The sequence below is a fragment of the Ziziphus jujuba genome, chromosome 6 (genome assembly GCF_031755915.1).
Source record: "Ziziphus jujuba cultivar Dongzao chromosome 6, ASM3175591v1".
NCBI classification, from domain to species: Eukaryota; Viridiplantae; Streptophyta; class Magnoliopsida; order Rosales; family Rhamnaceae; genus Ziziphus; species Ziziphus jujuba.
This window is the reverse complement of record NC_083384.1, coordinates 12,385,290-12,408,506: the sequence shown is the minus strand read 5'-3', so window position 1 is coordinate 12,408,506 and position 23,217 is coordinate 12,385,290. Positions and strand designations below refer to the sequence as shown.

The following is a 23,217-nucleotide window of genomic DNA, read 5'->3' as shown; positions in this document are numbered from 1 at the left end:
AACATCCACAGTACCAAAACCACAAATATTAATATTTTATTCGGGTAATCCCCAAATGGGTACCCGAGGAGCGAACACCAAACGATAACTAAAATTTACGAATTATATACCGAATCGAAGCTCGAGTGATGCTAATCACAGATCCGGTCTTAATTTCCGATGATCGTACCCGACGGGGTCGGAATTTTATCGGGAAGCTTTTCGGGTTTCGGCTTTGCAATTCTCCCAAACCGTCGCGAATTGGTGGAAACGGAAGTCGGATTTGGGTTCAGGAGGTCGAACACTGCGGACTGGAGCTGGCCGGAATTTTCGGGGGTACTCGCCGGAACAGTGATTTCCGGCGGGCCGCCACGTCACCGGCAACCGTCGCCGGAACAGTAATTTCCGACGGTGGCCGTTTGCTGTGAAATTTTGCAGATTTGTAGATCGTGAGGAGAGCAATCCAACGGGACCGACGGTGAGCAAAACGGAGGTCGGACGGCGGAGAAATCACCGTTTGAAGATTTTTGACCCCTCGCCGGAAAACGCTCCGATCCCGGCGCGTCGGTGGTCCGATGGTCGTGATTTTTGGTGGGTAGGCCGGACTTGAGGAGAGGATCAAGGCTGTCAGGCGCGTGTACTGTTTATCGGCCGGAATAGTGCCGATTCGCGGTGGCCGGCGGTGGAGGGGAAAAATCGCCGCCAAACTTCGGACGTCCGATCCGGGCGCGTCCGGCGGCCGTTCGCCGTGAAATTTGGAGGTTTTGCCGGAAATGAGGTGGGCAAGCTTTCTGTCCGGCGCGTGTACAGTAACTCGGCCGGAACAGTGACAAAATCCGGTGGCCGGCGGTGGCTCTTTCTCTCTCCTCTCTCTCTTTCTCTCTCTTCTCTCTCTTTCTCTCTCTTCCCCGAGTGTTTTAACAAATAAAACCCCTGCATGACACTGTTCATGCCACGTGGACCAATCAGAAACTGACACGTGGCATTTCACTGTTCACCAACCCAAAAAAAAATATTAAAATAATACGGTATCCGGTAAACTTCAAACGTCCATAACTTTTTAACCGGATGTCCGTTTTGAGCGTGCCACTAGTCTGTGAACTCGTATCGACGAGCACTTCACAACCATGCATGAGTCAAAGCTCAATTCCCCATAAACAAAAAGTCAACTCCGGCACCCCTTGGACAGTTTGGACCGCAACTTGTTTCGTCCATAACTTTCAAACCGTAGCTCCGTTTTCGACGTGCTACCAGTCTACGAACTCGTGGCATCGTGCACTTCGCCACGGTGCCCTAGTCATCTCGAAATTCCCACCGAGTCAAAAAGTCAACTTTGACCCCTTCGATCAACGGTCAACGGTCAACCTCGGTCAACGTGCACGGATTCCGGTGCGATTCGGGACGGGGTGTTACACTGTGAATCTAACCAGGCAATGCAATTCTGCTCTACTTTCCAAAGAGAAGCATGAGAAGCTATCAAATGGGATCGATTTCCGATTTTCGAATTTAAGAATACATGAAGAGGTCCGATTGAATAAACTTTGCTAAAGTTGTTGGCTAGGTGAGGGAGGCATTGAACTTCAAGGTCATCGAAGGTGTTGATTATGAGACCCGAAGCTCGATTCATTGCGAGGGTTTCATCGAGATACTGCCTAAACAAAGGGGAGGTTACTTCTTTCATCATACAAGCTGGTGGTAGATTTTTGCGCCGAAGAACGCCTTCTAGTCCAGCAATACCATTAATTTCAAGATTCATGTTGTCATCTGAGAAAGGAAATTATTTTGTTCACAAATTGATGACAGAATTTTTAAGAAAAATAGATGAACTTCCTACGCAAAAGCAATAGAATATATATATATATATATACATACACACACATATATCTTTTGTTAGGTTGTACATCTAACCTAAATGCTACATATATATATATATACATACACACACATATATCTTTTGTTAGGTTGTACATCTAACCTAAATGCTACAGCTAATAAGAAATAAAAGCTATCACTAATAAGAAATGGATAAAAATATATATATGTCAAGCTAACACATTTCGACCCAAAACAAAAAAAAAAAAAAAAAAAAAAAAAAAAAAAACAAAAAACAAAACAAAACAAAAACGCTTGTACATATTTCAACATTCCGTTTACATTTAAACTCATCCATACACATGGCCATGCTATTGGATTTACATGTGAACATTCAAATGTGGGCACAAAAATTCGAACAGAAGAATGTCACAAATGCATTAATACCATATTAAAAAAGCTATATTTCATAAAAGTCAATAGAACAATATGTATATCAAGCTAAAACGTGTTTCTAACAATTTTGATGTATAAATTAGTAAATATATAATCCATTAATGGGCTTAAATGTAAAAATTCAAACGTGGGCACTAACATTTACACATGAGACGGTACCGATGCTCAGATAGCAACTTAAGCTACCATCTCTCCCAAACCTAAAACAAATTGAGAATGATTTCAACAATACACATATATATATATATCAAACAATTTTGATGCGGAAATTACCAGTGTATATATAATCCAATTACCTGAAAAAGGTATATGACCCTCTTCAATGAGCTTTGGGATACTATAATAAGTCAACAAGAAACAAGCACCATGCGCAATGAAAGTGAACAAAGGAATCTTCAACTCCTCGGCAACATCAAGAGGATAAGACAGATATCCATCATTTATGACACAAGTGACCGGAGGGGACAGACCCTTCTCCGACTTGGTGTCAAGGGAGAGTAGTAGATCTTTGAAAAATGGTTTGGTTTTCGTTTTGATGTCGACGAAGAAGTCGAAATTGAGGCAGCGAGGATGGTCGTCGGGCAGGCCATCGGAGAAGGGTTCAAAATGGAGATTTGGGAATTGAGTGGTGAGAGCAGAGAGGTTTACTAAGCGCTTGTGAGTGTAATGGGTAATGACAAAAGAGACATAAAGCCCGTCTTCACTAAGTAGCTGAGCAAGGCATAGCAATGGTTTAATATGGCCTTGCACTGGTAATGGATGAACAACTACATGAGGTTGTTGATGCTCCATCTTTGGACCTTTTTCACAAACCTAAATTCTAAGATTTTTCTACTTTGTAAGAATCAATTGTTCATGATTTACTACTCTCTCTTTTATTTATACACTTGGGTCCATTTGTTAGGTCCAACTGTTCTGATGTAGAAATAAAAATTAATTTTCTGTAAAATAAAATATTAGAAAAATCATATGCTCAGTCAAGAAGACTGAACTTCATAATTTTTGTTGATTGACAATGTTAATATAATACAAAGGAGTTTCTTTATGACCTCTGGGTAGGGATGGGCAAAATCCAATCCAACATGTTCAACCCGTCCAATTCAATCCATTTTTAACGGTTTGTATTGAATTTTTACATCAATTACATTGGATTGGGTTCAAAATATTATAAATTGTATGGATTGGATTGGTTATGGATTGAAAATATAAATCCAATCCAATCCAAATAATATATTATATAACTAAAAAATTATATATTTTTTATTTTTTTTATTTTTATATATTAATTTTAGTATTTTTTTTCCATTTTTATATATTAATTTTAGATTTTTTTTCCATTTTTATATATTGATTTTTAATATATATATATATATTTTTTTTTTTTTCTTTTTCATCCCCATATCCTCCAAATCAAATTGTAAGTTGTAATCCTAAACTAAACATTTACCTTTGTTGCCGTCCATCACCATCACCATAATATATATATATATATATATATATATAAATGTTTAAATATAATTTATTACTAATTTTATTATTTTGATATTTGTAGAGCTTACGGAATCAACTAAAATTAGTGAACCTATCAACGTTGATTGACTTATGATTTAACAAAGTTTTAAGGTTAAAAAAAAAATGAATTATGCATTGATTCTTGAGTGAATGAATTTTGACGAATGTATTATTTTACATTATTTGTTTTAACAATTTTAATTTGATTTTATAGAAATGAGATGATGACATTAATGTTTGCTACTTAATAAGTACATGATGTGTATCATTTGCTACATTTTCTTTTTTATTATCCATTGTACACTATGTTGTATTATTTTAATTGTATTTTATGTTTGGATAATTATAATTTATTATTTATATTTTATATTTAGAAAATTTTTTATTTGTATTATATATTAATAAATTAGTAAATTTCAAACCGATCAACCAATCTAAACTAAACCGATCATAAATAATTTAATTTGATTTGAATTTAATATTTTAATAATTTAATTTAAATTATAAATTAAAAAAATCAATATATATGGATTGGATTGTATTTCAATCCAAAACCAAACCAACCCGATCCATATCCACCTACCTCTGGTGCGTCGTGCAAAACTGAAACTGAAAGATGCAGTTGAAATATATTTTAATATTTTAATGTGAAAATCGTGGATCCCGACTTAATTATATTATATAAAGGACACTATTTATTTATTCCACTGCAAACGCACATGGGCCAAGTAAAGGAACAGTAGGCCAGTAAATAGTCCACAATGTACGGATAGATAAAGACAAATAAAATTAATAATCGACGTACTTCTTACTTTTTTTTTTTTTATGGCCGATATATAATTATTTAGATTTAAAAGAAAAAGAAAAGAAGGGAGCAATGTAATTTGTAAATACTAAAAGACCATTGAAAAAGAAAATCTAAATGCTAATTAATTAGCATGTTACGTGGTGATGATCATCACCACAAATAACTTAGGTTTTTTTTTTTTTTGGCTTAAAAAATAACTTATTAAGTTGAAGTTAAACTTCCCATTCTCTAGTTTATCAAAACTAATAATAATAATAATAATAACAATAAGCATTGTGAAATGAAGAAATAATATACATTCAAGATTAGTTGTATGCATTTCAGCATAATTTAATTTAGAAAAAGTGTATTTTAGAACTTTAAATTTAAAAATTTAAAAAAGTATAGTTTAAACTTTTGAGTTTCAATTTATTATATTTTAATATAATTAATTTTTTTGTTACAATAATTAACGTCTGTTATATTTAATTAATATTAAAATACAATTTATAATTTAAACCTTTTAATTTTAACTTGTTACAAATTAAACCTCTTATTTTTTTTTAAAAAAGAAAATTACTTTTATACTCTCAAATCATTAATCACCATTTGTCAAACACCTTTATATCAAAACATAACAAATTGAAATTTAAGATTTTGAATTTAAAATTTTAAATGAAAGTGCAACTTTTTTATACTATGGTACTCAAATGAAATTACTTGAGCATAAAAGTTCATTTGTTGGCTTTTATTCCGAATATCCTTGCATAGTTCTTTAGGGAATTAATTTTCTCTCCTTTTTTTTGAAAAAAGAAAAGAACAAAATTTCTACTTGAATATTATTATGCTACGTTCTTGTACTATTTATGGGGGTTCTAACGCACCAATGGTCCAATACCTCACGGTCTTTTCTAATATTTTGAAATACTTTAATTAAATAGTATGACATAAGGAAAAAAAATGGGTGAAATTATATTTATTACCAAAAAGAAAAAGAAAAAAAATAAAATGTAGAACCAAAAAAACCAAAATAATAATAATAAAGAGCTTTATTAAACCTGGCTTAAAAATCTTCATTCTTTGATGAACAACAAACAGATTCTTCACTCCATGTAAGACAAAACATATTAAAGATGAACCTTTAGCTCTTCTGTTTTGATTTTCTTAATATCTGTGACCAACATTTCCAGGTTGTGATTTGAAGATCCACCATGTCCAATGCCATCCTGTGCACAGTTTGCAATCCTATCTACCGACCTCTGAAACGCTTCCCTTTTGCTTCCCATCAACGTGTCAACTGTTGACTTCACGGACGACCTATTAAACGTCTCCAATTCAATCCCAATTTTCAACACTTTGCAAACAAGATCAGTATTGATATTCTGATCACCTGTGTGGGGCCAACATATCATTGGAATTCTAGCTATAATACTCTCTAAGATGGAGTTCCAACCACAATGGGTTAAAAACCCACCGACAGAATTGTGGGCCATTACCTGTTCTTGTGGAGCCCAGTCAACAATATATCCATTTTCTTTAGCTCCTACTTGAAGTTGTTCAGGTATTATCACATTTTCTCCTTCCTCTTCCAATATAACGTCTGGTCGTACTACCCACAAGAATCTGTGTCCACTATCCACCAATCCATGCCAAAAATCAAGCAATTGAGAAATCGATTTTCTAGCCAAAGTCCCAAAACTTACATAGAGTACAGATCTCAATGGCTGTGAATCTAGCCAATCGATGCACTTTTTCTCTGCTTTCCAAAGAGAAGCATGAGATGCGAGCAAATGGGAGTCCTTTCCGATTTTAGAATTCAAGAATGCATGAAGAGGTCCCACTGTGTAAAACTTCTGAAAGTGGGTTGCCACATGTGGGAGACATTGAACTTCAAGGTCATTGAAGGTGTTGATTATAACACCTGAAGATCGATTCATTCCGAGAATATCTTTGACATGCTCCTGAAAAAAAGAGTTCTCTGCTTCTAAATTCAACAAACATACAGGAGGCAAATTTTTGCTCGTCAGAAGGCCTTCGAGTCCAGGCACACATTGAATTTGGTAGTTTATGTTATCATCTGTAAGAAAAGGTGTTCTCATTATGCGCAGCCATATATAAATTTCATCTACCGGGCGTGGCTTTGTGGTTAATTACACATAATTCAGATAAATATATCCAACCAATGTGCTCAATAAAAGAATTATATATATATATATATATATACAAGTGAAAGATTTATAGAGAGAAACTTTTAAAGATGGCTATACATAGTTATCAAATTTGTGTAACTTGATTAATTTAACAACTATAAATGGTTATTCTTCACAATTATTTTTCATAAATTTTTTACTATGTTTTTTTTTTTTTTAACCATATCAAATCTATATATATATATATATATAGATATACACACAAACGGGAAATGAATAATACAAAATTTATCAACTAATTATACAACTTAATTACCTCGAAAAGGAAGGTGACCTTGTTGAATAAGTAATGGAATACTATGATACGCTTGCAAGAAACAAGCACCATGGGAAACAAATGCGAAAATAGGAAGTCTCAACTCCTCTGCTACTTCAAACGAATAAAACACATATCCATCTGCTATGATACAAGTCACCGGAGGAGAGGCGCCATTCTCACTCTTCTTTTTAAGGGAGAGGAGGAATTGTTTGAAATGTGGCTTGGTTTTAATTTTAATATCGTTGAAGAAACTGGAATTCACATCTCGTTGGTGATCTTTCGGGAAGCCATCAGAGATGAATTCGAAATGGATATTTGGGAATTGGGTAGTGAGGGCAGGGAGGTTTGCCATGCGCTTTTGAGCATGGTGGGTGATGAGAAATGTTGTGTAAAGGCCAGCTTCACTAAGAAGCTGTGCAAGGCATAACATGGGTTTGATATGGCCTTGAACTGGTAAAGGATGGACAATTACATGAGGTTGCTCCATTCCCTTCTTAGGACCTTTCCTATCAAACTTCAAAGCCTTGTATTTGGCAAGATGGTTAGCCTTCAAAGCATTTTATTGAAAGATGGTTAGCCTTTTTTTTTTTTTTTCTTTTTTTTTCTTTTTCTTTTTTGCTGTCTCAACCCCACATACAGGCATGGCATGTATTGTGACGCTCTATAATATTTAATTATGTATGTCCAAATGTACTGTTGCTTGCATTAAATACGTTCATTTATTACGAGGTTTTTATTTGGTTGCTTCTGAATAAATGTCGATCAAGAAATATCAAATGACACTTGGAACAAGTAGACTAGTCGTTGAAATATTTAATAGGTGGTGTGAATGTTACCTTATAATTTATACCCGTATCTGTGTATGTAAACAATACAAGGGAATACATGGTCCAAGTAAATAAAGAGAAAGTGATCTCGCTGAAGCTTTAGTGATTTCTTCTCATGATCCGAACAATGACTTACTGGTAAAGCGAACCAAATAATTTATTTATTTTGGGCAATTTGGATTTCAAAGAAAATAATAGTCCATGGGAAGCGAGTTTTCCATTTCCATGTACATTTCTTGACCGCCACTTTCGCAAGCCAACTAAAAAAAGATAAACCGGTGGAAGCAATTCGCTACAATATTGAAAGATATCTCCCTGATCGATTTCTCGAGATTAACGTAGATTGGGCTGCTATTGAGGGTATGAATATGGAGTGTCTCGGGGTGCGTGTTGTTATTAATAAGATAATATGCGGAATTTATTACTTTTTATAGAGAATTTAATTTTGCTTCTTAATATCTTATATTTTAATCAAATTGTAAATTGGATTTTCGAATTAAAAATATTCCACATGAACCTTCAATTTACAATTTTTTTCACATCAATTTGATTTTTGATTTAACTAACGCTAAATCTAAAAATTTTTAAAAATTAATTAATTTTCTCAATTTCCAAATTAAAAAAAAAAACTATCTTATTAATTTGTAAAAAAACTAGTTAATTTTTTTCTATATGTGGCAATCCATCTCTAATAGTTCTAATAATTTTGTTAATTTAAGTTTATATGGTATGAGATTGGAAGATATTAATGTTGATGTAGCATAAGTTCTAAATAAACAATGCCTTTTGAAATTTCTTTTTTAATGAGTTCTGATGAAAATTCGGTAACATATGTTATATTTTTGGTGGTTGTTATTTTATTTATTATATTTGTTTTTTATTTTAAGCGATTACTTATTTTTCGCACTCCCTGAGGTCTTTCCGTTGGATTCCTCTAGATTTTTCTCGCAATTGAATTTCTTCATTCAGAAAATTGCGATTTTACTTTTATAGATTTTTGGCAGGGAGCATCACTATGAGTTTATTATATTGTTATCCTTGCACTTTGATTGCCCATGAAGAATATGCATGGAGAAAATTTTCTTTCAGGTGCTCTTTCTCTATATATATATTTTTCTTTGAGATTTGTTTTTTGATCTCTGAATTGAAAAGTTTGAATATCTTATTTTGTTTGTTAATTTAGATATGAATTATTGTGTCAGTGATGCTAACAAAATTTGCGTTATCTATCTGAAATTTTCCATAGTGGAATTTGAAGATAACAAAATCTGCATTATCTATATGCAATTTCCTATATTAGAATTTGAAAACTTTTGGGATTTGATTCTCATTCACCTTTTTTTTTTTTTTAATAATTTTTTTTATGTGATTGATTTGTAAAAGATTGACTATTTGCTGGAAGTTGTTTGGTAGAAAAGAAAATATGAACCATTTTCTTTGATAGAGGAAGAAAGTTGGCGTTTTAAAAGAGAAGGAGAGGGGAGAGAGGTTAAATTGCTGAATAACAAATTTATCAGATTCTCTACAAATAAAAGATTGGTTAGACAGTTTTTGTTTTCTTTTTTATTATATTAGCTTGACAAAGCTTTTTCATAATCATTAGAATTTTATTTTTAATTATTCTAATTGATGTGATAAATTTTTTTAGCAATAGAAAGAGTAATAAACATGCTATTAAAAATCTTCTAAATTTAAATCAAATATGTTGTATGATAATTTTTTTCCTATTAACATATTGCTATATATATATATATATATATTAATTATTTATGTGTGTATATATATATATATATTATTTATTTAGAGGGTCATTGGTCTACGACTTGAAATAAGTTTCCGCCTCTTTGGTTGGAAAAAAAACCAAGAATTTGATCTCCGTCAAATGAGATCATGGAACGGTTGGTATCGACATAATTTTGCATTACCCTTGTGGCCTTCTTTTGATTGTTTCATGTGGCACCTTCTTCTCCGTAGCTTCTGATTTCAGCTGCCAAATAAAAATAAATGAATAAAGATTTGGAATTATTTATTAGGGTATTATTTTATTAATTAATTAATTTAATTTATTAATTTCATAGTAGATGGATCACAAATTTAGGTCAGCTATACAGGTAAATAAATAAGTAAATCAGCAGAGACCTTATTCAACAATGATAATATAAAAATTACCACTCAAGTTTCTGTTTGCTCTCTAAACTAGTTTTTTAAAAGCAATTTTTCTTAGAAAACTTTGGAATAATATCAATTTACTCCATTTTTATTTATTTATTTTTCGTTAAATGAAATTGACCGATTAACAATCAAATTGATTGATTTTATAAATAAAATATTTCTAATTTTTTTTCTGAAAACAAAATTGTCAGAAAAGATTGAATAAAAAAAAATATATATATATATATATATATTCTCCATATTATTTTTCAACCATTATTAAGCTGGTTTTTTTTGAAAAAATTGATTTAGATATATTAAACAATCAATAGATACTAGCCAATCAACTTTGGTAAATTCTAATGAAAAATTTGAGGAGGGAGCGTATTGACATCATGCTAAATGTATATAAAGAGGGAAACTGCTTTTACAAAAGAAAATTAGGGGAAGATTGAAATTTGAACGAAAATTCAGGAGGACATTTTCCTCCATATGTGAGGTCCTAGGTTCAAGCAACGATTAAAAAAAAAAAATTGCCATAGAAACTAACCAAGGTTTACCATTAAAATAATAATAATAAAAAAGAACCCGAACCAAGATAATATTTCAAAGTTTTGAAGGGGAAGGTCCTAAAAAATATTTTTTTTTCTGCAATATAAAAAATAAAAGTATTAATAGGGACGTTAGCATGGTTTTTTGATTAAAATTCTAATAGAGTAGCAGATCTAAACTATTTTTATGAAGTTCATAAATGGAAATAAACTAATTGACATAAAAATTATAATAAATGCTCGACTTGTTTATTTTTTTGAGCCTAATTAAAAGATATTTATAAAGTTATATTGTAAATAGAAACTTAAAATAAATAGTTCATTCGTTTAAAAAAATATATTATAGGATTACTATTCAACTCAAATAGATAAATTATATGGCCTAAAAAATTTTGAATTTGAAGCTAAATATATGTAGTATCATACCTTGATGGAGTCATACGAAACCTACTCTGCCTTGTTTTGATAAAGTTTATATGTGAGTCAACAAAGACACTAGAAAGCAATATCTTAAGACGTAAAAGCGCAACTAGTAGCCTTTCATCTATTTTGAAACGAGGTGTAAATCACAATAGTAAAAGTTTTTTCATTTATAAATATTTTTACCATTTATAATTTGGAAGCAGAAAAATCTTCTCCCATTAAAACTATTTCACATCAAATAAATAAAAATTATATGGATGTAAAGGGTTTAGTTATTTATTACTCTATTTTATTTCACCAATACAACAATTGTTCATACGGATGCTCAAACAAGTACATTTCAAATTCATGATAAAGACCTTAACTACCAAATATTTTTTCAACAGAAAATATAAGAAGGGTAAATTGAAACAACAGGTCGCACATTTTATTTCAGAACCTTTAAACTTTGATTTCCTTGATGCCTTTGATGTCTTTAATAAGCTTTTCTAAGTTGAGGCTGGAAGATCCACCTTTGCTAATGCAATTCTTAGCCCATTGTGCTGCTTTATCAACTGATTCCTGAAATTCCTCCCTCCTACTTCCCATTAGCTCTTTTATAGTTGTCTTTATGGTCAACCTATCCCAATCTCCAAGCTCAAGTCCAATTTTCCAAACTTTAGTAACACATTGACAATTAATAAAATGGTCGCCCGAATAAGGCCAGCAAATCATTGGAACTCCAGCCACAATACTTTCCAAAATTGAGTTCCAGCCACTTTGGTTCAAAAATCCACCTAAAGCTTTGTGAGCCATAACCTCTTCTTGCGGGGCCCAATCTACTACATAACCTCTTTCTTTTTGACCCTTTTCAAGCTCCTTTGGAATCACTTCCTCATCTAATATAGCACCTGGTCTTATTACCCACAAAAATGGGTGACCACTATCAACCAGTCCATGCCAAAATTCCTTTAGCTGAGAAATTGAGGATTTGGTTATGCTTCCAAAACTCACATAGACAACGGATTTTGACGGCTGTGAATCCAACCATTTTATGCAATTTTGTTCCACATCCCAGAGAGAACCGAGTGACGCAATCGACTGAGCTCGAGGTCCAATTTGAGATTGCAAAAGAGCATTGATAGGTGCAACTGTGTAGAGCTTGCTACATTTGGTAGCAACATTTTGGACGCTATCAATTTCCAATTCGTCAAAGGTGTTGAATATAAGACCTGAAGTTTTAGTAATGGCAAGAGTTTCTTCAACAAAGAAATTAATCATATTGTGGTCTATTTCTTTTAGAGCGCAAAATTCCGGTAAATCTTTACGCCTTAATAGGCCTTCGAGTCCAGGAATACCATGAATTCTATAATTCATGTTGTCATCTGAAAATAATAATAATTTTTATTGTTACAACAAATTCTAAATTAAAAAATAAAAAAATAAACCTACAACTTTATAGATGCGAATATAATACGATATTTATATATTTTGTATTTAAAAAATTATTAAAAAATAAAATAGTTATGTCTTGCTAATAATTAGTTGAATTCAGTAGAAGTAACTTTAAAATGCTAAAAACAAAGAGCAGTCCAACAAGTATGAGCAAAATATAATAATAATAGAAATGGCCAAGTAAATTTGGGAAGTGGAACTGAAAGATATATGTACTTACAAACATACATATATAGGTAAATGCAGGCATGCGTGAAAATTACCAAAAAAGGGAATCTGCCCCTCTTCGACGAGCTTGGGGATATTGAAAAATGCCCATAAGAAACGAGCACTAGTACCATAGAATGAAAATATAGGAATCCCCAGATCATCCGCTACTTCAATGGGAAAAGACATAACTCCATCTCCAATAATACAAGTGACTGGTGGGCACAAACCATTCTCGGACTTTTTGTTGAGAGAGACAATAAGCTCTTTGAAGTTTGGCTTAGTTTTGGTCTTCATCCCCTCGAAGAAATCCTGAAAAAGGGTTCGAGGGTGATCGTCGGGAAGGCCATCGGAGATGGACTCGAAATGAAGGTTTGGAAAATGGGTTGTGAGGGCTTGGAGGTTGGCTAAGCGCTTGTGGTTTTGGTGGGTGTTAACAAAGGTGACATAAAGGCCAGCTTCGCTTAGAAGCTCTCCAAGGCTTAACAAAACCTTTATGTGGCCTTGCAATATGAAGGGAAACATCACGACATGAGCTTGCTCCATTTTCACCTTAGAGCCTTCCATCTCAAACTTCAATCTTAACTTCTCTTAGTTATACAACAGCTACTCCAAATACATATATATATATATATATATATTGTTGAAAGAGTGATATCGACGCAGGGGTCTAGAAATCAAAATTGCCCAACATATAAATAAATTATTTTTTCTGGTTCATCTGCAAATCTCATCGTTTGGATCACCATAAGAATAAATATCTTTTAAGTTTCCATATTATTTATTATTTGCTCGTGTCACACGCTAGCTAATATTTTGATTTTTTTTTTGGGTCTTGCCGTTTAGACTAATTATTTTGCCGAAAATTTAGGTTACATTTTACTAATTTAATTTGTCAGTATTTTCTTGGCCCATGTGTGCCCTTGTACTCCACATACAGGCATGTCATGTATTGTGACGCTCTGTAATATTTAATTATGTATGTCCAAATGTACTGTTGCTTGCATTAAATACGTTCATTTATTACGAGGTTTTTATTTAGTTGCTTCTGAATAAATGTAGATCAAGAAATATCAAATGACACTTGGAACAAGTAGACTAGTCGTTGAAATATTTAATAGGTGATGTGAATGTTACCTTATAATTTATACCCGTATCTGTGTATGCAAACAATACAAGGGAATACATGGTCCAAGTAAATAAAGAGAAAGTGATCTCGCTGAAGCTTTAGTGATTTCTTCTCATGATCCGAACAATGACTTACTGGTAAAGCGAACCAAATAATTTATTTATTTTGGGCAATTTGGATTTCAAAGAAAATAATAGCCCATGGGAAGCGAGTTTTCCATTTCCATGTACATTTCTTGACCGCCACTTTCGCAAGCCAACAAAAATTGGGCTGCTATTGAGGGTATGAATATGGAGTGTCTCGGGGTGCGTGTTGTTATTAATAAGATAATATGCGGAATTTATTACTTTTTATAGAGAATTTAATTTTGCTTCTTAATATCTTATATTTTAATCAAATTGTAAATTGGATTTTCGAATTAAAAATATTCCACATAAAATATTCCACATGAACCTTCAATTTACAATTTTTTTCACATCAATTTGATTTTTGATTTAACTAACGCTAAATCTAAAAATTTTTAAAAATTAATTAATTTTCTCAATTTCCAAATTTAAAAAAAAAACTATCTTATTAATTTGTAAAAAAACTAGTTAATTTTTTTCTATATTTAATTTTTTTGTTAGTCAATTTTAAAATTAAACTAATATAAAATAAATTATAAATTGAAAAGTTTAAGTAAAACATTTTAAATTCAATCATCCGTTGTACAATCTGAATGAAATATAAATTAAGCCTTTAATTATTGTTATAATTCCTATCATAATAGCAGATCACACTTTTAGCAAAAATAATAATAAGAGATCACACATGAGTACGACCAACTCTGACATTAAACATGGGGCATAAAAGTGCCAAAGTTTAAAAAAAAAAAAAAAATTTCGATTTGCTGTTACACATACCTGTATATATGTATACGTGTGTTTATGTATATGTATATATATTCTTTTTGTAACAAAAAGCATATGGATCAAAGAAAAGAAAACATGTTTTTGCCAAAAAAAAAATAATAATAATAAATAAATACATGTGGAAAGATCAGATGGTTGATACGTGGTATTGTTGTTATATTGTTAATAGCTAATATGAGTCTCGATTAATTTTGATTAAGGTAAACTATTAATCCATCCCCGTATTGGTGCTTGTAAACAGTACGAAGAAATAATTATAATACCAAGGAATTGGTAGTTAAAGAATGATGAGATTAAATTAATGATATCTAATATTAATGCGGAATGTAGGCAAATTATTAATTAATGATATTTCCATAAATCATGCATGATTTTCATTTTTTTTTTTTTCCCTAATACTGGGGACGAAGGATTTGAGTTCTCAATATTTGTAGAGAAAATAGTGGCTTTAAAAAAAAAATCACCAACCGTGCATGACTAGAGAGCTATAGTACTTAATAAAAAGTCAGTACAACAATATGAGATGGATTCGAAATGGATATTTGGGTAGTGTGAGCGGGGAGATTTGCTAACCGTTTGTGAGCATGGTGGGTGATGAGAAAAGTGATGTAAGGGCCAGCTTCACTATGAAGCTATGCAAGGCATAATATGGGTTTGATATGGCCTTGAAGTGGTGAAGGATGAACAACATGAAATTGCTCCATTCCCATCTTAGGACCTTTCCCATCAAACTTCAAAGCAGTGAATTTAGCAAGCTGTTCTGACAATATATATATATATATATATATATTACTATGGTAAAGCTTAATGCCCATGGTATGGTGGGTTTTGCTCATTTATATTTGGATATTAATCAATTTGTAATATCTGATATAAATGCAATATGAATGTGTGACACTTATTTTACCTATCATAACATAGGTGTGCAAATGGCCTTGAAGTGGTGAAGGATGAACAACCTGAAATTGCTCCATTCCCATCTTAGGACCTTTCCCATCAAACTTCAAAATAGTGAATTTAGCAAGCTGTTCTGATTATATATGTGTGTGTATAAGAAGCACTATTTTATTCTGTAGCAAAATTACAATATATATATATATATATAAATTTCCTATGGTAGAATTGTACGCCTATGGTATGGTGGGTTTCGTCCATTTATATTTGAATATTAATCAATTTGTACTATCGGATATAAATGCGATATAAATGCATGATACTTATTTTACCTATCGTAACATGGGTGTGCAAGCCCACCATTGTGGGCCTTGTAAATAGATACACATATATATTTTAAAAGATAATCAATTGTTTTTTTTTTTAAATTTAGTTGAATTTATATTCCATGATTAAGTTCATTTTCTCATATTAAAATTTTAGTATTAAAAAATAAAAATAAATGATGTAAATTATTATTGTTATCTATAATTTAGCAATTGCACCCCTTACTAGCCCATCATAAAGTGATTTTACCACATATGCCGCTGCTTGCATTTATGTTAAAACAACATCAATCTCAAAAGGTTTGAGTTTAAGTTGAGGGATTGCCAAGAATCGAACACAAAGGTCCCTGGGTCACTAAGGTTGTGATGCAACGTGAAAACATCATAAATTTCAAAGCGTACATTGACAGAAACGGGTCAAACAATATTTATCAAGATTACTTTCAATAATTTAATACATGCATTTATTAGAAAGGTTTTTATTTGGTTGCTTTTAAATAAATGCGGGACAGAAACAAACTGATCAAGAAATATCGAATGGCTGAAAATTGTTTTCATTTGGTTGCTTTGGAATAAATGCGGGAAAGAATAGATTGATCACAAAATATTAAATGGCTGAAAATAGAACAAGCGAAGTGGTAGTTGAAACATTCAACAATTAGTGTGAACATTGTGGATATCTACCTTATTCATCCTCCGTACTGGTGGTTGTAAATAATATACAAGGGAACACATTGATAGGGATGCAAACGAGCCGAGCATTGATGTTATTAAATTTGGCTCGTATGATTTTAAGAGGATCCAAGTTCAGCTTGATTTATTTATTAAAAACTTGAATTTAGTTTAATTCGGTTTGTACCATATAAAAACTTTAAAACTTAAACATTTATTTTTATAAAATAAAAATTTTAATTAATAAATTCTATTTATTTTATAAATAAATTTTAAAACTAATTTATTTTTAATGAGTTTATAAATTTAAAATATGAAAAAGAAATTGTTTGTATATTATAAATATTTAATATGTTTAAATTTATAATATAATTTTTATATAAATAACTATAAATAATAAATTCAAACTATTCATGATGATTTTCATTAATTTATTATTCAATATCAATTCACAAGCTTCATATCTTGTTTAACGTTAGTTCCATTTATATACGAGTCAAACTCGTAAATGAAAACATGGGCTACCCAAGCTTATCATAAGCTACTAGAGAAAATTTCTCATTAATCTAAATTATAGGTTTTCAAAAAAAAAAAAAACAAATCCTAAATTATAGGCAAATTAATCAACCTAAACGGCAAGACACAATAAAAAAATTCTAAATATTAGCTAGCATGTGATATGAGCAATAATATATTCAAATTGAAAATCAATAAAAATAATTACAAGTGAACACGAGGAAGCTTTGTTGATTTCTTTTCATGGTGATCCAAACAATGACTTAGTGGTAAAACAGACCAAATAATTAATTTATATTGAGCAATCTGAATTTCGAAGAAAATAATATGGGTTTCTTGACCGCCACTTTCGCAAGATAATCTGGTGAAGGTAATTCCTACAATATTGGAAGAAATCCTTCTGATCGATTTGCCAAGATTAATGTAAAATGGGCTCTTTATTTCTTTTCTTTTTTTTTTTTTTTTTGAAATAGATTGGGCTACTGATGCTAAGAATACAAAATGTATCAGGTATGGGTGTTGTTATTAAAAAGATAATATGCAGAATTTATTACTTTTCATGGAGATATCATTTGGAGGATTAATTGCATTTTATTTTGGCTAAATTGTACATTAAATCTTTAAATTTTGAAATGTTTTACATTGATCTTTAATTTACAATTTATTTTACATTAGATAAATCTCAAAATTTACTAACATAAGGTATAAAAAAAAGATCCCCTTACTAAAGGTTGGGCTCCACAAGAACAGGTTTGGAGTGAATGCTATCTTTTTTGGCCTGACGTGGGAGGACCAATATATTAATTCTCAATTGGTTGGCATACAGAAGTGTTGAAAATTGGAATTGCATTGGAGGAGTTATAGGTTGACCATAAAGAAAACAATAGAAACTTTGATGGGTAAAAAAATAAAAACAAGAGAGGCATGTCAAAAATCAGAGGACAAAATTGCAAAATGTGCTGAGGAGAGTATTGGAGATGTTGGATCTTCGAATCACTTGGAAAAATTCTACTTTCGGATACCAAGAATGTGCTGGGGAGAAAATTTCCAACATCCGTACTCCTTAGACATAAGCATGTGACAATGTTCATATTTTGGAAATCCCATATATATTTGTGTCTTAACACTATGGTACCCCAAGGAGTAATGGGAATTTTTTTGAGGATGTAATTTTATTTTTATTTTTTTGGGGTAATTTTTGAGAATGTAACTTTAGTTAATTAAGATTCTAATATTAAATAAATGGCTAGGTTTTATGAATATCATGTACTAATAATTCATAATTAAGTTACACTTTCACCATTAATTACGAATTCATATTTATGAATAATTGTTTCAAAGGATATTTAAACTTCATTTTCTGGGTTCATTTATGCATATTTGACAACTGAACTACCCCTTTCCATTAATTTGATTGAAACAGAAACATTTTAACTCATGCCTATGGCCGGTTCTTACACGCATATTATAGTATCCCCATTTTTGATATAAAAAAAAAAAAATATATATATATATATATATATTGCATTATATGAATGCACCTAATATGATTTTGACTGTATTCTCGTGAATCACATTTTATTCAAAATATTTACCTTCTTTATAATTGTTACCATAAACATTAAAATTTTGAAAGAAGAAATGTCAAAAAATAATAATGATAATAATTAAGAATCTGAATATCTGGGTAATGAAAAAGGAACTCAATTATAAACCTTTCTGTTCCACTTTAGAAGCAGCCACCACCAAAAAGATCTCTGATGACATTCACATTCCCACCGCCAAAAAGACCACTGATAACATTCCGTGGCAGTATTTTCTGATATATAGTGACTACTAGGTTTTATTAATTTATATTTCCCTAGTTCGGAGTTTTTGTTAATTTGATAAAAATTGAGGTAAATATATAAGCCAATGCTGGCTGTGTATTATTCACCAAAAAATGCTAGTTGTGGATTTAGAACCCGTCATTTTTTAGGCCCAACCCTCCTAGAATGACTTGAGTGACCTTGAAAAAACGAGCATTTTTAAAAAGTGAATTTTAAAGGTTTTTACAACAATAATTTTTACTTTCAATTTTCCTATAAATATTTATTTTTCTATTTATATTATTTTTTTAATATGAATTATGTCTCAAATATTATAATTATGGTATAAAAATTTATGTTACATTTAAGTTAAAATGATTTAGTATTAAAAATTAGAAATGAATTGTATTTTTCATATTTGGTATGAAATTGGACTCTTTAAAATTTCTTCTTTTTAAAATAAAAAGTATGAGGCATTGAAATAGTCTCTTAAAGATACTTTAAGAATGCCCAATTTAGACTTTAATGGCTAATGATTTAATAACTTTGTAAGGTTTTTAGCAGCTAGATTTAACACTCAAACAAATAACAGAGCAAGACAAAAATACCAAACACAAACCAAACTAGCAACACAGAAGAAAAATAAGATGCAATGGAGAAGCAAACACACAAGATTTACGTGGTTTAGCTTTCAATAAAACAGCCCACATTCATTGGCACCCAAGGAAGTATAAATTGTATTAAACTTTAGGAGGAATACAGGTTTAAGCTTATAAAAAGCTTATCATTGGCATCTCACAGTAAAAGCTAAATGGAAGCTCATTTTCTCTAAACAACCCTAACTATAAAGAGTTGCTCAGTTCACCCTAACTCTCATACACACCACATTTTACACACACTACAAAATACATTTATGTATTGCTGCCAGCCTTATGCCATTTCAGCTATTACCCATAGGCACCAAATCTGTCTTAGAGTCAGCAATATTAATTGACTCTCCAGCATTAAATACACTGGATTAAGTGCCACATCATCAGAAATATAAAAATTATAAATGATGTTATGAAAAATAACAAAATAGACAACAAAAGTTGAAAGACTTTATTGTAACTTGTCTTGAAAATCTTCACGCTTTCCGGTGATGCTCTTGGCTCTTCAGTTGCATCATCTTGATATCTCTGACTAGCATTTCTAAATTGTGATTTGAAGATCCACCATGTCCAATACCATCCTGTGCACATTTTGCAATTTTATCCACTGACCTTTGAAACTCCTCCCGTTGACTTCCCATCAGTGTCCTCACTGTTGCTTCCACGGTCGACCTATCAGACGCCTCCAATTCAACCCCAATTCTCAACACTTTGGTCACAAATTCAGTGTTAAGATTCTGATCGTTTGAGTGGGGCCAACAGATCAAAGGAATTCTGGCCATGAGACTCTCTAACATGGAGTTCCAACCACAATGGGTCAAAAACCCACCAACAGAGTTGTGGACCAAAACCTCTTCTTGTGGAGCCCAATCTACTATATACCCATTTTCTTTAGCACCCTTTTGAAGTTCTTCAGGCATCACATTCTCTCTTTCCTCATCCAATACAACATCTGAGTGTATCACCCACAAAAATGGGTGTCCACTATTTACCAAACCATGCCAAATTTCAAGCAATTGAGAAATTGATCTTTTGGTCAAAGTTCCAAAACTTACATAAAGAACAGATTTCAATGGCTGTGAATCAAGCCAAGGAAGGCAATTCTGCTCTGCTTTCCAAAGAGAAGCATGAGATTGGATGCCAAAGTTTCCGATTCTAGAATTCAAGAATTCATGAAGAGGTCCGACTGTGTAAACTTTGTGAAAGTGGGTGGCTACGTGAGGGAGGCATTCAACTTCGAGTTCATCGAAGGTGTTGATTATGACACCGGAAGATCGATTCATGCCTAGGATATCATTGACAGCGGACTGAAACACAGGGCTTTCTACTTCTCTAAGCATACATACAGAAGGCAAATTTTTGCGTCGTAGTAGGCCTTCGAGTCCGATCACACATTTAATTTCATGATTCATGTCATCATCTGTAAATCAAATTCATTTTTGTCATATTATATATATATATATATATAATTTATAAAATTAATCTTACGTACTTATTATAACGTGAGTGTTTAATATCAGATAATATGTTGTTTAATAATAATAATAAAAACATCAAATAACATGTTATCTAACATATAAAAATATTGAACATCGCTATTAAAATCATCGCTATTATAATCAATAATATGAAATCCATATATGTATATATATATATATATATATTGCAAAACTTATAACTAATTGCTATAGACTAAGTGAATATTGCAAAACTGATAACTAATTGCTATAGACTAAGTGAAATGGCAAATGCGCTATGTTATAATTTTATTATAAATGAACTAAAATAACAACATCACATTTTATATCACATCCCCTATGGTAAATAATTTTGGTGTGACAGTGAAGCTCACCTGGAAAAGGAAGGTGACCTTGTTGAATAAGAGTTGGGATGCAATAATATGCTTGTAAGAAACAAGCACCATGGGAAACAAATGTGAAAATGGGAAGTGTCAACTCCTCTGCCACATCAAATGAATATACCAAATATCCATCTGCTATGATACAACTCACTGCAGGCCGTAGCCGGGACGAACGATTGTCACTGCTCTCCAATCCTAAGGAAACCACAGCTTGTTTGAAATGCGGCTTGGTTTTTATCTTCATCTCATTGAAGTAATCAGAATTCACTTTTCGTGGATGATCATCGGGAAAGCCGTCGGAGATGGATTGGAAATGGAGATTTGGGAATCGGGCGGTGAGTGATGGGAGGTAATCTGCTAAGCGCTTGTGAATATGGTGGGTGATGATAAAGGTGATGTAAAGGCCAGCTTCACTAAGAAGCTGTGCAAGGCATAACATGGGTTTGATATGGCCTTGAGCTGGAAAAGGATGAACAACTACATGATGAGGTTTCTCTATTATCTCCATCTTTTTGGTCTGAAAAAAGGATGTACAAATTGCTTGGCAGTGCTTTTTCCTCAAGGTTAATCTCTCTGTTTGATTGCCAATTTTCCTCTTTCCGTGTGGTGGTTGTATTCTCATTAAAACCTGGTAGTATCTATTGGGACCAATTTTATGGATTCATTAATAGTGCTACTTTCAAATTATACCCCACTTCATATGAATCTAATTTCTTTTAAATGATTGTATCTATATATATGTCATGAATCAACATTTATGAAGAAATTTGAAATATCTACCTTCTTCATTAATGTACTACTTTTCAAAAGTATAATATATATATATATATATATATATATTATTGAAAAAAAACAAAAAAACAAAAAAAAAAAAGGGCCAACAAAGGCACCCTTGATTGTAAGACAGCTTGCCCTCAGGCCCATTGGGTTATGGACTTGGATCTCCACGTCTTTTTCGGCTGAATTTATAATAAAGGAACGTGATTTGAGAGCCCATGGTCTTAACAAAGGTATGAATGATAGCTTTCCATGAACCCCAAAAAATAAAATAAATAAAATAATGTATGGATGATGGCAATTAGAGCGACACTTATAAAAGCAAATTTTTTCTTCTTATTGGCTGAGTTTTTCTTTTTTTTTTTTTTTTTGAAAAAAAAGGGGCCAGAACTACAAATTGAATTCGTAATCTGATATTAGTTTTATAACTTAGCATTTCGACCTCTGGATAAAATCATTTAATCATCACCAGTATTTGGTTAAATTACAACGTTGAAGACAGAAGACCAGCCCCATTTGTGTTAGCAGCTCTCTATTATGATCCTTCGGCATGTTCTATGATGGAATATTCCTGGAATTTTCTTAAAGAAAATTTAAATGTTTAGCTAAGCCACAAAGAATAGAAATCAACTGTAAAATATTAGGACCAATATATTTTGGTTTATTTTTCTTTAGTTGATTGGTAAGCCAGGATGCTTTTCTTTGGCTCCAATTAGTAAAATCTTCTATTATAAAAAATAAAAATAAAAAATCCTGTTAATCTGCTTTGAAGAAAATTCTTATTTACCTAAAAACAAAAAGGCCACGTACACAATAAAATTAACTTTGCATCTATAAAGTTAATAAGCATATATAGAGAATATGGAGCTGGAAAAAGCTTTTTAAATCTTTACTTCTATATATCATTTTTTATACTTTACTAAGATATGTTCTCTTTGTCCTTTAACAAAGTTTGGATATCTATCTTTAGCCTCCAAAGACAAAGTTATGTATATATACAATCCTATTCATAAAATAAATTTTAAAACCATAAATGATTACATATAAATATTTTTGAAAATATCA

At 31.6% G+C, this 23,217-nt stretch overlaps 3 protein-coding genes and 2 non-coding genes across 5 annotated transcripts; 2 read left to right on the top strand and 3 right to left on the bottom strand.

The window, feature by feature from the left end:
* Positions 1-5,577: 5,577 nt before the first annotated feature.
* Positions 5,578-7,641, bottom strand: LOC107430693 (7-deoxyloganetic acid glucosyltransferase). Its single transcript, XM_016041562.4, has 2 exons — positions 7,013-7,641; positions 5,578-6,623 (listed from the first exon to the last, which is right to left on the bottom strand). The coding sequence occupies exons 1-2, from the start codon at positions 7,500-7,502 to the stop codon at positions 5,674-5,676; spliced, it is 1,440 nt and encodes a 479-aa protein (XP_015897048.3). The 5' UTR covers positions 7,503-7,641; the 3' UTR covers positions 5,578-5,673.
* Positions 7,642-8,846: 1,205 nt separating this feature from the next.
* LOC112493491 (small nucleolar RNA snoR26) lies at positions 8,847-8,937 on the top strand. The gene has a single exon (XR_003057973.3). It is a non-coding gene; the product is annotated as a small nucleolar RNA snoR26 (small nucleolar RNA).
* Positions 8,938-9,034: 97 nt separating this feature from the next.
* LOC112493496 (small nucleolar RNA snoR27) lies at positions 9,035-9,130 on the top strand. The gene has a single exon (XR_003057978.1). It is a non-coding gene; the product is annotated as a small nucleolar RNA snoR27 (small nucleolar RNA).
* A 2,086-nt stretch (positions 9,131-11,216) lies between these two features.
* Positions 11,217-13,323, bottom strand: LOC112493452 (7-deoxyloganetic acid glucosyltransferase). Its single transcript, XM_025079390.3, has 2 exons — positions 12,665-13,323; positions 11,217-12,331 (listed from the first exon to the last, which is right to left on the bottom strand). The coding sequence occupies exons 1-2, from the start codon at positions 13,173-13,175 to the stop codon at positions 11,409-11,411; spliced, it is 1,434 nt and encodes a 477-aa protein (XP_024935158.3). The 5' UTR covers positions 13,176-13,323; the 3' UTR covers positions 11,217-11,408.
* Positions 13,324-19,577: 6,254 nt separating this feature from the next.
* LOC107430692 (7-deoxyloganetic acid glucosyl transferase) lies at positions 19,578-22,033 on the bottom strand. Its single transcript, XM_016041559.4, has 2 exons — positions 21,367-22,033; positions 19,578-20,934 (listed from the first exon to the last, which is right to left on the bottom strand). The coding sequence occupies exons 1-2, from the start codon at positions 21,995-21,997 to the stop codon at positions 19,991-19,993; spliced, it is 1,575 nt and encodes a 524-aa protein (XP_015897045.2). The 5' UTR covers positions 21,998-22,033; the 3' UTR covers positions 19,578-19,990.
* Positions 22,034-23,217: the final 1,184 nt, after the last annotated feature.